The sequence below is a fragment of the Hemicordylus capensis genome, chromosome 10 (genome assembly GCF_027244095.1).
Source record: "Hemicordylus capensis ecotype Gifberg chromosome 10, rHemCap1.1.pri, whole genome shotgun sequence".
NCBI lineage: Eukaryota > Metazoa > Chordata > Lepidosauria > Squamata > Cordylidae > Hemicordylus > Hemicordylus capensis.
Window position 1 is genome coordinate 25404030 of NC_069666.1, and position 14037 is coordinate 25418066.

General features: G+C 45.2%; 1 protein-coding gene and 1 long non-coding RNA gene across 21 annotated transcripts in view; one reads left to right on the forward strand and one right to left on the reverse strand.

Moving 5' to 3' along the window:
* LOC128334767 (uncharacterized) overlaps positions 1–5841 on the reverse strand; it is a 36431-nt gene extending 30590 nt beyond the window's left edge. The window contains exon 1 of the long non-coding RNA XR_008311390.1: positions 5330–5841. This is a non-coding gene — a long non-coding RNA (uncharacterized LOC128334767). The remainder of the gene's footprint in view (positions 1–5329) is intronic.
* The window catches only part of TJP1 (tight junction protein 1), a 344987-nt gene that overhangs the window by 58301 nt on the left and 272649 nt on the right, over positions 1–14037 (forward strand). For 2 of the 20 annotated variants that reach the window (XM_053271925.1, XM_053271926.1), the window contains exon 1: positions 5240–5406. The exons of 17 other annotated variants lie outside the window; for them this stretch is intronic. In XM_053271925.1, coding sequence (XP_053127900.1) covers positions 5240–5406 — 167 coding nt within the window. Of the gene's footprint in view, positions 1–5239; positions 5407–14037 lie in introns of those variants that run through there. One more of the 20 variants, XM_053271917.1, reaches the window with a different exon arrangement.

The window sequence follows — 14037 nt, forward strand, 5'->3', positions numbered from 1 at the left end:
CAGCAACCACTTGTGGTGTTTGTGCAATTGGAGCCATCAGTAGTGAGGGGCAAGGCTATTCGTTATGGAAGGGCTGGCTGGGCCTGTGCTGAGAAGCACATTTACTGCTGTGTGTTAGCCCCCTCCCCAACTTTGGTGGTGGTGGAGGAGGAGGAAGAAGGAGGAGGAGGCCCACAGAGACAGAGAGAGAGGTGGGTGCAGAGAGGGAGCATGATAGAGTTTTATCAGACAACACTGTGATGTGAAAGTGCCCAGAGACTGAATGGAAGGATTTGGGGAGTTGGGAAGCGGAACCTCTTTGGCATGAATTGTCCCCTTTGCTAAGCAGAGTCTGCTCTGGTTTGCATTTGAATGGGAGACTACATGTGAGCACTGTAAGATATTCCCCTTAGTGGATAGAGCCACTCTGGGAATTGCAGAAGGTTCCAGGTTCCCTCCCTGGCAGCATCTCCAAGATAGGGCTGAGAGAGATTCCTGCCTGCAACCTTGGAGAAGCTGCTGCCAGTCTGGGTAGACAATACTGAGCTAGATGGACTAATGGTCTGACTTGGTATAAGGCAGATTCCTATGTTCCTTTGCTGCCAGAGCATCACAGTAATGGAGCAGAAAGGAAGTGTGCTTCTGTGCATTACCTCCCTCGGGACAAAGAGAAGGGTGCTCCCAAGGAGATCATGTGTGTGATAAACAAATGAACAAAAACAGAGTCCTGTGGCCACCTAAGTTTATGCCACCAAAAAATCTGTGAGTTTTTAATGTGTCCAAGACTCTTTTTGTTTTTGCTGCAACAGATTACTAGGGTGAACCTTTTAGAATTTTCCATCTATAAACAGGTTGAGAGGGTCACAATAGCCCATCGGCTAACAGCCCTGATTGTGATGATGTCAAGATGATCAAACACTGTGAAGGGGTGACAAATCCATGTTAAGTGACCCTGTGCATTCACACACTCAGCAGGATGCTAGGCAGTGATAAAAGTGAGGATTGTGGTCTGCGGATGTGACTCTGAGTGTAGAACCAGAAAGTGGTAATTATTCTAAGTTAATTCTCACAAATTTACAACAGTGGCTCGATCACACAATGATAATTAGGGTAGGGCAAGGGTGCAAGGGGAAAAGCAAGGTTGGAGGCAGAGGAGGTTAGCAGCTGGGAGAAAGGAGCTGGGTTAGACTGTGGCTGAGTTCAGAAGTACAGGATAACCACAGTTATAGCTGGCCGAGGTTGTAACTATAGTACGCCCAAACATGCAAAATTGCAGTTACAGGCCAAAAGCTAACTCCAGTTTGCCTCACCAAACTCCATATTGGAACTTTCAATTATCTCGAAGTTTTGCAGCCGACAGCTGAGGTTTTGCCTCCAAAGCGTTACACCCGAATGTTGACTCAGCTATAACCGCGGTTTCATGCCTAACCCAAACTCCAATCATAGAGGCAGTGAGCATGTGCTTTGGCAGCCGGGCATCAGAGAGAGGCTCCCTTCACCTTCAGCTGGCCATGGTTTGGTGAACATCTGCAGCGCGATTTGGAGTTAAGAACTGAAACCTCAGCCATGCTTAGCTCCAGTTAACTTGTACATCTGAACTGGGCCAGTATTTTCTCCTGCCTTAGTAAAGTGCTGGGTACGAGAGCTGGGTAAAACACTGCCTCCCCCTCCAACCTTGCTGTTTGCCATGCACACAATCACAAAATGGGAGCATGCAGATCTCCCAAACTAGGGTAGGTCACTTGTCCTACTCTGTAACTAGTGTAAACTGCCTTATTATGGGATGCAAGATGGCAGCAAGCAGTGTGAAATTATCAGGTAACCAAAACATTTTGTGTGGGGGGGTGGGGGGGGTATGGCATGAGTAAGAGTGAGGTAAATGGAAGGAAAAGATCCTTCAGGTGCCCAGAAAATGATCTGGTTGTGATCTCTCTAGTAATTTGTAATCTTAAAGAATGGAAACACATGTACATGAGCATTAGAAGAAATGTCCTGGTTCACACATTGAAGACAGCCAAGGTATCTTGGAGGAGTGAAGGAATTAAACTCCAGCTGGAGGGGAGGCAGCCAGGATAGACATAACTCAAGTAGCCAAAAGGGAGGCACTCCTGTTGGGTGTCAGGACAATTTATCCGTACAAATTGTACCGTTTCTGCTCTGGTATTTTGTACATTTTAATAGTATGTTTTGGGCATCATCTGCAGAAGTGATTTAGACATTGTAAACATAAATGAAAATTAGATAAACAAACATGGCACAGATTTGTTGCCATGTGACATCTCATCTTGCCATGCTTGCAATGGCTTCAAGTCTGAGAAAATGAAGATGTCTTCTACTCTTTTGGTTAAGGATTATATGAGCAGTTAGACATGAACAGTTTGTGTGGTGCAGGGGTTCCTAACCTTGGGTCCCAGAAGTTGTTGGACTACAACTACCATCATCCCCAGTCACAGTGGCCTTTGGTAAAAGTGTTATCCCTTTGGCCATTGTGCCTGGGGATGATGGAAGTTGTAGTCCAACAACTTCTGGAGACCCAAGGTTGGGAACTCCTGGTGTGGTGAGAGGGAATTCCCCAAACTGCTGAAGCAATTACTGGAAATTGAGGCCTGTGGAAGTGCACTCTCTGAGGTCAATTCTCCCTCCCCGCCCCCCCCCCCCCAAGTGGCAAAGGTGTGATCAGGAGCTGGATCAGAGGGATTTTCATCCTACCTCAGTAGCTGGTTATGGTTGGTGGATAGGAAGGCGCCATCTGACCCAGCTGCGGCCAAGCATGGACGCTGCCTCTGGCCTTGTTTTTAACTGAGAGGCACGATCAGCAAACAGGAGTGCACACAGCTCCCAAACTAGGGTAGAAGGTGTCTCCTACCCGTTCTTCATCATCTGAATTGCTCTGATTTCTCTTCACCTGATTACAGTGCACTCATGGCCTGCTTGACACACATGCAGCAGAACAAGGTGGCACAGTCTGAAAGTGCTTAGACTGTACCACTTCACAATGGAAGGCTGCGTGTCACATGTTTGAATGTAATGAACTGTGCAAATTAAAACACGTCAGAGAGAAGGGTTTTGGCCCAGCCTGCTCCCTGTGTGGCTGGTTTCTACCTGCAGAGGTGTGTGTGTGTGTGTGTGTGTGTGTGTGAGAGAGAGAAAACATTAAGAAAAAAGTGATCTCCACCTGCAATCTGAAATGGTACATCTGTTCTACCACCATAGGAATTTATCACCCCATCTCTACCTCACTCTGCTGTATGAGCAGACCTAGCTTCAGTGATTGGCAGCTGAATGTGTCATCTGACTCCACTGAACAGTATTATGTTGGAGGTGATATGAAAGTTCTGTCCTCAGCAAGCCCATCCTTAGGGGAGGGCATAATGGGGCAACTGACCTCGGGCCCCAGATCAAGGGCCCTGTGTCATTGCTCTTCCCCCATTTGGGGCGTCCCCATGTGGCCCTGGTGAAGCCAGCAGCTGTTCAGAGGGACCAGTGATTTGCAGAAATCCCTGTCTCTGCATTGTGGCCAGCCCCAGAGCACAGATTCTGCTGGTGCAGCCGCTACTCTCCAACCCAGACAGCTCCCATGTTTGCCCAGAGACGAGCGTAGTCCAGCCCAAACCACCACTGTGCACAGCCAAGCAGAGTGCATCATGGGGATCCAGCTGGTTTGGAGCACAGCAGGAGCCATACTCCAGGCTGGCCAAGGGTGGATCTCCAGGCAGGAATTGTCACGCAACTGACACTTGGCCTTGCCAGGGCTGCGTGGCTATAGGTGCCCCAAACAGAGGAGGGGCAATGGTGTGGGCCCAGGATGGCAATTGAGCCTGTGAGAGACAGGCTCAATTGTGCTGAGCTGGCCCTTTAAGTTCCAAGCGGCTCACATGGGCGCTTCTCAGCCGATCTGAGAGATGTAGGTGGTTTAAGTTCTGAATGGCCCACTTGGGTGACCTGGGCCATTATGAATGTAAACTGCTTCCTCTCTGCTAAGGGGCCCTGCACCCCACTAGGGACAGTCTGTCAGTGTGTGTGCACGCACACATGCACGCATGCGTGCATGATATCTGCGATGGCCATTCCCACATGCATATTGTCACCATGTGATACAGTTATTGAGTGATGGACATGTATTGGTGAATCACAGATATAATGCATGAATCCGTTCCTATTGTAAAGCACTGCATTGGAGGTAATATAAAAGCCTTCTGTGTGTGGTGATATATGTCTGTGATGGCTCATTCACACATGCAAATAATCACTTAGTGATACTACAGGGCTATTTGATAAATAAATAATATTTACATGGCCTGCAGATGAGGGTTTCTATACATGTGTACACATTTTTGTATGAATGGCTGTGCATGTGTTATTTTATTTTACACATTCTTATACCACCTATAACCAGGTCTCAAGGGGGTCCACACACAACTAATTAAAACATCTGTTTTAAAATGAAAGCTGAACTGTGAATAACATCAACAATGTTCAAGACTCATATGATTTATATTCAATGCACACAGATACAGATCTGTGTCCAGGTACACTTACTCACATATTTCCATTCAGAGATTCAGCAGCCCAGTTCCTATCGGTACCATGCATTTGAGGAACCTGAATCCCGGTTCACTTTTAAAGTGAACGCAGGTACAGCCATCCACACAAAAACATGTATGCGTGTATAGACATCTGAACACAGGTACAGCACAATGTCTGAACAGGATGCCTGTGTAGAAGAGTGCACATGCATACCAAGTAATATGGGGGTAATCCTGAGCATGCACACGTGAATGACCCCTGCGGGTGAGATGCTCTAAAGCAAGGCAGCTGAGGGGGCTAGGGAAGTTCTGTGTGTGTGTGTGCCCATCCATACGTGCAAGCCATCAAGGGGCAGGTTGCCATGTACATGAACCTGCCGGTGTGAATCCGCCCTGAGTAGGAATGGGAGGAGGCAGAGGTGGAGCAGTAGTGGCAAAGGTGAGCAGGGGAGTGCGGCAGCAGGCGAGGAGGAGGAGGAGGAGGAGAGGAAGCGCCTGTCAGCTGGGAGAGAGAGAGGGCGAGCGTAGCAGGAGGAGGCGAGCGTCAGCTGGGGAGGAGAGGGGGAGTGCGGCAGGAGGAGGAAAGCGCGAGCTGGAGGGGGGGCCGGCACAGCCAGAGAGAGAGAGAGAGAGAGAGGGAGCGCGGCAGGAGGAGGAGGAGGAGGAGGAGGAGGGGGGGGAAGAAGCGCGACGCAGGGACGGCAGATGCCTGGAAATAAAAATTTGATGATTGCATGCAGCGGCTGGAGAGACTCTGTCGGTGGCGGCGGCGGGGACGAAGCAGGGACCGGGGGGGCGACGGCAAAATGAAGTATCAGAAATACCTGACTGTCTTGCAGATGGCCATCGGGGTGACCGCCTCCAACCGGGGCAGCCTGATGCCCTTAAAGAGGAAGCTCTGGTGAGTAGCCGCCGCCGCCGCCGCCGCGCTGCGGGTTCTGCTGCTGCTGCTGCTGCTGCACGGCATTGCGCCTGGCTGGCGTGGTCTCCCTCCCTCGCTCGCTCTCGCCCCCCTCGCGGACGGTGCCCTCCTCGGCTTGGTGGCCGAGAGAGTCGCACACGAGCGAGCGAGCGAGCCTGCTGGGCGAGGGGAGCTCGCTCTGACCTGCTCCTGCCACGCAGCTCTGCTCAGCTGGAGCCAGGCGTGCTGCTGCTGCTGCTGCTGCATTGTTAAGGTTTTTAAAATCATAACCACAGTCCCATTTCTTGCCGTGGCATGGCATCCCTCTTGATCCTGGATGCTCGACAGTCCTCAGCAGCACACCAGGGGGAAATGGCTTGGAATCGTGTGTGCAGCATTTTTGTTTCCTCCAGACAGCCAGACCTTGATGCTGCTCAGTCCTTTGTTGCAAAAGCCTGTCAGTTTCAGCACGACCCCACCAATTGGGAGCAGCTGCTCTGGAGTTCAAAAGTGTCATGCTTACATCTATCTATCTATCTATCTATCTATCTATCTATCTATCTATCTATCTATCTATCTCCTTTTAACCAGAAATGTTGGTTATTTGAGCTGGGATCATGGATGCTCTTTCAGAGAGATGCAGAGGGGGAGTTCTGAAGAAGGCCCTTTGTTGGTATTAAAATATGATCCTGCTTCTTTAATCTGTTTGACATTTGCATTTTTAAAAAAGATCTGACATGAATAAAGTCTGTCTTTGGAATGCCAAACAATTGGCTTTCCCAGTGGGTGTAACGTTGAGGGAGAAAATATATTTATTGTGTGAACTTGATGTGTCAGGTTAGAAAATACACATTGCACACCTCTCTGTTTCATCAAGCTCTTTTGCTTAAACAGTTTACTAGAGCACTGAGGCCCATTGTGAAAAAACAGATTGTCACACTGTAATTATGTCGTAAGGGTGAGTAGGGCACCAAGATGCTTATGGGTTGTGTTAACCAGTGACTTGTAAAACAAATCAGTGTGAGTTTGATGAGAAACAGTAGAACATGGGTGGGTGGGTTTTTTTTAAAGGGAACAAGAAAAAGGGAGAAGGGAAATCTAATTTTAAGCCAAATATACTGTTGTCTATATATGTGCACATGTCTTCATGTACAGGAAGGGGGGTGAGTAGAAGATGGAATAGTATTGAATTTTATTGTTTCAGCCATTCAGTTCAAAATACACAAATAAAACTTTCAGTTTAAAATGTGGCAGTGCCAAATACCAGATGTGAACACCACTCCTTAGAGTGGTTCTCCATCTCTTGTACATTTTGATTTGACTTTTAATGTGCAAATGCAATTTAGGTCCATGATGGATGCCTCGTTTTCTTGTTCTCTGTTTTTCTTAAGGCCAACGAGGCATCCATCATATGCTTAAATCCCATTTGCACATTAAAAGTCAGATCTAATGTTCATGAGCTGAAGAACCTCATCTGGGCAGTGGTGGGCTTTGTGGCCATGACCTGGGGTCACAGGGAGAGTGTAAAATCTCAGATCAAGAAAGTGCTGATAATACAGAAGTTAGCTCCAGCATCTTCGAACAACTGGCACTTATTCTGTTCCTGTCTCTGGCACTCATTGTATTTGATGGCCCCATGTTTGATTCCCCCCCCCTTTATATAGATTAACCATACACATGACATAAGTAAGATAATCAAAGTATTATACACCATTGCAATGGTTACCATTTTACTCTGAAGTTTTATTATGAGAGGATTAGTGCTCTTAGCTATGCTTTAAAATATGACTTTGTTTTTATTCATTCTGAGGCTTATATCTCTCTTTTCTTTGGTAGAACTTTTTAAAAGACCTGATTTATTTAGGTTATTTTTTAAGAATGTGTATACCTCTCACATGTATTAATATGCAATGCAAATTCAAACAACTCAGTGTCTTTTCTCAAATGTTTATGTACCATGTTAACTTAACTTGAGAAACCACTATGGAGCCTCTTAGCACTATGATGTGATTTAAACTTCTTTTTAAACCAGCCTTCTGTAGGGAAGGCTGTTACTACTATTACTATTACTATTATTATTTATATGCTGCTTTCCAACAAAAGCAATTTACACAGAAAAAGAAGAAGATGGTTCCCTGTCCCCAAAGAGCTTACAGTCTAAAAAGAAACAATGAAGAATCAGCCACTGGAGAGATGCCATGCTGGGGTTGGATAGAGCCAGTTGCTCTCCCCCTGCTAAATGTAAAGAGAATCATCACTTTGAAAGATGCCTCTTTGCCCAGTTAGTGACCGAGGGTGATTGGGGGCTGTGTAGTTTTGGTTAACTCTAGGCCTCTGTCACCAATGTCATCTATTCTTGTAGTGCTGATAGTGCACGCTGATCAATGAGGTGTATATGGATGGATGTAGTGCGCTCTAAAGTTCAGTCAGTAACAGAATTGAGCACTCAAAAGTTTCTGTTTGGGGGGGGTGTCATCAAAGTGTTCTCAGATCATTATTTGGTACCTCTTCTGTACATTGATAGCATCCCTCTTTAAATCATGCATGAATGTATTATGCTTGATTTTCTCAATGGGTGTTATGAAGGGGCCAAACTGAGGTTATGTTTGGAAGTTTGATTGGCACCTATGGACAAGACAGGTTTTAGATAGAGCCATGTTCAAGGATTCTTCTGTCATTAGGATGTCACTGTGGTTTTAACATCATTTTCCTGTTTTTCAAAGGCCAATAAAGACCTAGTAGTAGAGAACACAGCTCCTTTAAACATAAAAATCAGAAGAACACAAAAAAACCCTGCAAAAGTGATGAAAAGATGCTGGATTGAGTTGTGACATTTTTGCCACATGAGAATAAGAATTTATTAGCATAAAAAATTCCACTATTTAATTAAAAACTCATTTTGAAATGTCCCACTCAGACAGTTTACACATAACAGGAAACCCAATATTGTGCTGCCTTTTATCAGAAAAGTGGATTATATGTGTTTTAAATAAATAAAAATATTGCCTGGGGGTGGGTGGGGGCAGTCAATCTAGGTTGGTTAAAGATATTTAGCCTTCATGAATTCAAGAGATACTGCTTGTAAAATAAATACACAGATTAGGATTTCAATTGTTCTTATTTGTTTTCAGGTCCATATGTTGTCTGATATGTTAGTACATTCTGTTGGTGCAGACAAAATAGATCATTTATTTTTAAGGTTTAAAATACTTATCTTTTGTTGGGGGAGATAATCCACCTGAATCCCACTGAATGAAAAATGAAAAGGTAGCAGCGATTGTTGGGTTTCTTGATGGAACATCTGCCACTCTAATTTCTTCCATTAAAAGGTCTTGTCCTGTGGAACACTAAAAGCACAGCTTCAAGATAAAAATATACCAGAGAGCAACGTGTTTCATCATCACGCAATATTGGGAATCTAATTTTGAGGTGGCTAATTAAATTCTAGGGCCCCAAGGGTCAAAGTAATGGCTATGCAGAAGCCATTTAGAGTCATTAAGAAAATGAATGGGGTGGTCTCAAGATTGATTTCTGGGGACAGCCATCCAGATACCAATCACTCTCTCATTTGGCACCAGTTTAGCAAAGCAGCCAGCAAGTTATTCAATTCTGACCTAATCAAATCTTTCAGACTTCCTTAGGTGTCCAGCAGTGCCTACCTGCCAACAGTTGTAAATGGGAAAGAAATACGTTTAGACTCCTCCTCTGTCCTAGATGTGCCCGCCCGCTTGCACAAACCCTTCAAAGTCCCACCCCTTGACCCCGATTGACACCAAAGCCAATAACACTAAACACGCTCAAGTTTACATCCAGCACCTGATACTTGACACCAGTGTTCTCTCTATTTTTTTTTTCATCTGTGTGCGGAATGAGTTTTGTTTTGGGTGGCAGTATCAAGGCAGTGTGTGCACAAATGCATTTAGAGTGGAGCCTTCCTGATTCAACCTAAGCAGGATCTAAAATTTACTGAGTGGACATAAAAAAACTTGTGAGCGTGAGCACACCTTAGAAGGAACACTGCTTGACACTTTTAACACACATCTCAATGTATGTTAAATCCTCCAGACACTAATGCCTTACTCGCACGGGTAAGCAGAGATGAAATGTTATACTGAATAGCTTGTACCAATGTTGTGCCATCCTGTGCACAAGAAGAAAGTGAGTTGTCATAGGATGCTGCCTGTTGTGTACAATTCTGATAGAAGAAGTTACTATAGCTTTTGGGGAGGGCTGTAGCTCAGTTGTTAAATAGCGGCTTTTTGCTTGTAGAAGGTCCCAGGTTCAGTCCCCCAAACAGCTCGTTGAAAGTGTCGACTCAATGTGCGGCAGCTGTGAAAAAGGCCAATTCCATGCTAGGGATCATTAGGAAGGGGATTGAAAATAAAACTGCGAATAGTGTAATGTCCTTATACAAAACTATGGTGTGGCCACACCTGGAGTACTGCATACAATTCTGGTCACCACATCTAAAAAATGACATTGTAGGACTGGGAAAGGTGCAGAAGAGGGCAAGCAAGATGATCAGGGGCCTGAAGCACCTTTCCTATGAGGCAAGGCTCCAACACCTGGGGCATTTTAGTTTAGAAAAAAGATAACTGCGGGGAGACATGATAAAGGTCTATAAAATCATGCATGGTGTGGAGGGAAGTGGTTAGAGAGAAATTCTTCTCCCTCTCACATAACACTAGAACCAAGGGTCATCCCATGAAATTGATTGCTGGGAAATTTAGGGCCAGCAAACGGAAGTATATTTTCATACAATGCATAATCAACTTGTGGAATTCTGTGCCACAAGAGGTGGTGACCGCCAACAACCTGGATGGCTTTAAGAGGCGTTTGGATCACTTCATGAAGGAGAGATCTATCATCAGCTACTAGCCTGAGGGCTATAGGCCACTTTCAGCCTCAGAGGCAGGATGCCTCTGAGTACCAGTTGCATGGGAGTAACAGCAGGAGAGGGGGCATGCCCTCAACTCCTGCCTGTAGGTTTCCAGTGACATCTGGTGGGCCACTGTGTGAAACAGGATGCTGGACTAGATGGGCTTCCTTGGGCCTAATCCAGCAGGGCTGTTCTTACAGTATGTAGCACAATCCTAACTATGTTTACTCAGAAGTGAATGTCACTGGGTTCAGTGGGATTTAATCCCAACTACTGTAATTGTTCATAGCAACTTCAGAAAAAGATCTTGGCTAACGGGTTGAAAGATCTGTCTGGATCCTTGGAGAGCTGGCTTCGGAGTTGAAGGTTGCCTGGTAGAATGGCCAAGTGAAGGGCACTGGGCTTGGGGGGCCATCCCAGTGCCGGTCAGAGCAGGCAGTCCTGGGCTAGACAGTATGGGGCAGTTTTATGTGTACTGATATTAATATTTAACACTTTGCATGTTAACTCAATATGGAATGGATTCACAGTTATATGTGTTTGTGGTTTCTCACCTCCAACACATATATATTATTTTATTTTTATTTTTACATTTACATCCCACTCTTCCTCCATGGAGCCCAGTTGTGGATAAATACGGTTGTGTTTATCCTCACAACAACCCTGTGAGGTAGGTTAGGCTGAGAGATACGTGACTGGCCCACTGCCACCCAGGGAGTTTCATGCATGAATGGGGATTTGAACTCAGGTCTCCCTTGTCCTAGTCCAACACTCTAACCACTGTACCACACTGACCATATTGTTTGCAAGTAGAGAAGCATGTTAAGTACTTTGGAAATTGTTGCATTTGCTATTTCTCAGGGATGGTCCTCCCTGTTTTTAGGTATTTGGCACTGATAAATTACTGTCCCTGTTTCACTATCTTTGTTTTTACTTGTGGGCCATATAATACTAAATTGGATTTTTTAGTGTGAGTGGCTAAGGTTTTCATTCATTGGACTCCCTTTCTAAAGTCTCTAGGAGTTGAATTTCAGAGTAGAGTGAGGATGGATGTTTGCATGCGGAAGGCAGCATAGAGTATCCCCTGCCATGCAGTCACTGAGGTGGCTGCATGGCAGATACTGATGTGTGTTTGGGGTCCAGGGGTGGCATTTTGGAGAGGAGAGCTGGTCTTGTGGTAGCAAGCATGACTTGTCCCCTTAGTTAAGCAGGGTCCACCCTGGTTGCATATGAAAGGGAGACTACAAGTGTGAGCACTGGAAGAGATTCCCCTCAGGGATGGAGCCGCTCTGGGAAGAGCATCCAGGTTCCAAGTTCCCTCCCTGGCAGCATCTCCGAGATAGGGCTGAGAGAGATTCCTGCCTGCAACCTTGGAGAAGCCACTGCCAGTCTGTGAAGACAATACTGGGTGAGGTGGACCAATGGTCTGACACAGTATATGGCAGCTTCCTATGTTCCTATGGGAGTAATGGCCCAGGATGCCGAGGTGATATTTCCTTAATTCAGGGGCTCTCAACCTTGGGTCTCCAGATGTTTTGTTTTGTTTTCCCCCGGAGGAGAGCTGGTCTTGTGGTAGCAAGCGTGACTTGTCCCCTTAGCTAAGCAGAGTATGCCCTGGTTGTATTTGAATGGGAGACCATGTGGGAGCACTGTAAAATATTACCCTCAGGGGGTGGAGCCGCTCTGGGAAGAGCAGAAGGTTCCAAGTTCCCTCCCTGGCTTCTCCAAGACAGGGCTGAGAGAGATTCCAGCCTGCAACCTTGGAGAAGCTGCTGCCGGTCTGAGTAGATAATACTGAGCTAGATAGACCAACAGTCTGACTCAGTATATGGCAGCTTTATTCTGGGAGCCAGTGTGGTATAGCGGTTAGAGTGCTGGACTAGGACCGGGGAGACCCGAGTTAAATCCCCATTCAGCCATGATACTTGCTGGGTGACTCTGGGTGTAACTTCTCTCTCAGCCTAAGCTACCTCACAGGGTTGTTGTGAGGAGAAACTTAAGGATGTAGTACACCGAAGAGTGGGATATAAAATGTAAAAAGAAAAAACAATTCCTCACTTCACCACATGCAGTACAATGCTAGCCATGTTTATTCAGAAATGATTCCCATCAAGTTTAATCTATGTTTTTTTTAAATTTATCTTTAAGAAAAATATAAAGCATTTCTGACTTTTAAATCAGCAAAAGACTAGTGATCACAATCTTACATGACTGTATGAAGTTACATGAATGAAGCATACAGAAGGCAGAAGATCAGCCATATACACTGATTTGTGAGCAGGAGGCTCGGACAGTGATTCTGGCTATGAAAATGGGAGTTTACAAATATGTTCCTAATCTCATCTGTGGAATGTTGTCTTGATTATTAGTGATTTCAGTACTAACTAACAGCAAGCCAGCAGGTGTAGTGGTCGCACTAGGACTAGGAGATCTGTTCAGCCACTATGGGTGATGTTAGGCTAAACACTTTCTCCCAGTCTAAACTACCTTACAGGGTTGTTATTTATTTATTTTTATTATTTATCAAATTTGTACTCCACCTCAAACTTTCATCTCTGGGCAGTTAACAATAACATAAAACAAGTTAAAACATATACAAAAACTTAAAACAATTGAACAATTTAAAAATCAACCACAGATTAAAACCTAAAATTTTTAAAAAACTGAAAAAGCTTGGGTGAAGAGGTGGGTTTTCAAATGCTTTTTAAAAATTGTCAGAGATGGGGAAGATCGTATCTCAGTAGGGAACACATTCCACAGTCTCGAGGCAGCAACCGAGAAAGCCCGTCCCCATGTGGCCACCAGCCAAGCTGGCAGCAACTGGAGACGGACCTCTCCAGACGACCTCAATGGGCGATGGGGCTCATAATGAAGAAGATGTTCTCTTAGATATCCAGGGCCTAAGCCATTTAGGGCTTTATAAGTTATAACTAGCACTTTGTATTTTGCCCAGAAACCTGTTGGCAGCCAGTGTTGTTGTGAGATTAAAGTGTGTGTTTGTATGTGTGTGTGAGAGAATGAATGAATAAAAAAACATACCAGCTTGACTTCCTCAGAGGAAGGGCAGGATATAAATGTAATAAAATAAAGCAATAAATAACCATGAGCTTGCCAAAGCAGGGGGAAACTAATGAGGATATAATGGACTCCCTTAGAGAGGAAATGCCCCTCTCTGCCCCACAAAGGAGCCAATGCCACTACATTGCCACAACATTTCAGATGGTGGCAGCACACAAAGCAGAGCCTACACAGGAGATCTCAGCATCCCGGTAGGCTCATATGGGAGCAGATGGTCCTGAAAATATTCTGGACTGAGGTCATCTCAGGGGCTTGAAAGGGTCACAAAGTTATTTGCCCATTTGGTAGGCTTCAAAGTAAAATGGAGATTTGGAAGCCTGAGAGTCCCACTTCTAAACCCAAGCTCCAATCACTGGCCCACCTCTTCCAACTATCATTATATGAGTCGATTATCAACATAATTAATTAATTAATTAACACACTGCTTTTCAGCAGAAAAGTTCTCAAAGTGGTTTACATAGAAAAATAAAGAATCAGCAAATAAGATGGTTCCCTGTCTCAAAGGGGCTCATCATTGAAAAAGAAACACAAGGCAGACACTAGCAACAGCCACTGGAGAGATGCTGTTCTGGGGTTAGATAGAAGCACTTGCTCCCTCCCTGTTAAATATAAAGAGAATCACCACTTTGAATGGTGCTTCCTTGCCCAGTTAGCTGTGGGGAAATGCTGTGCTA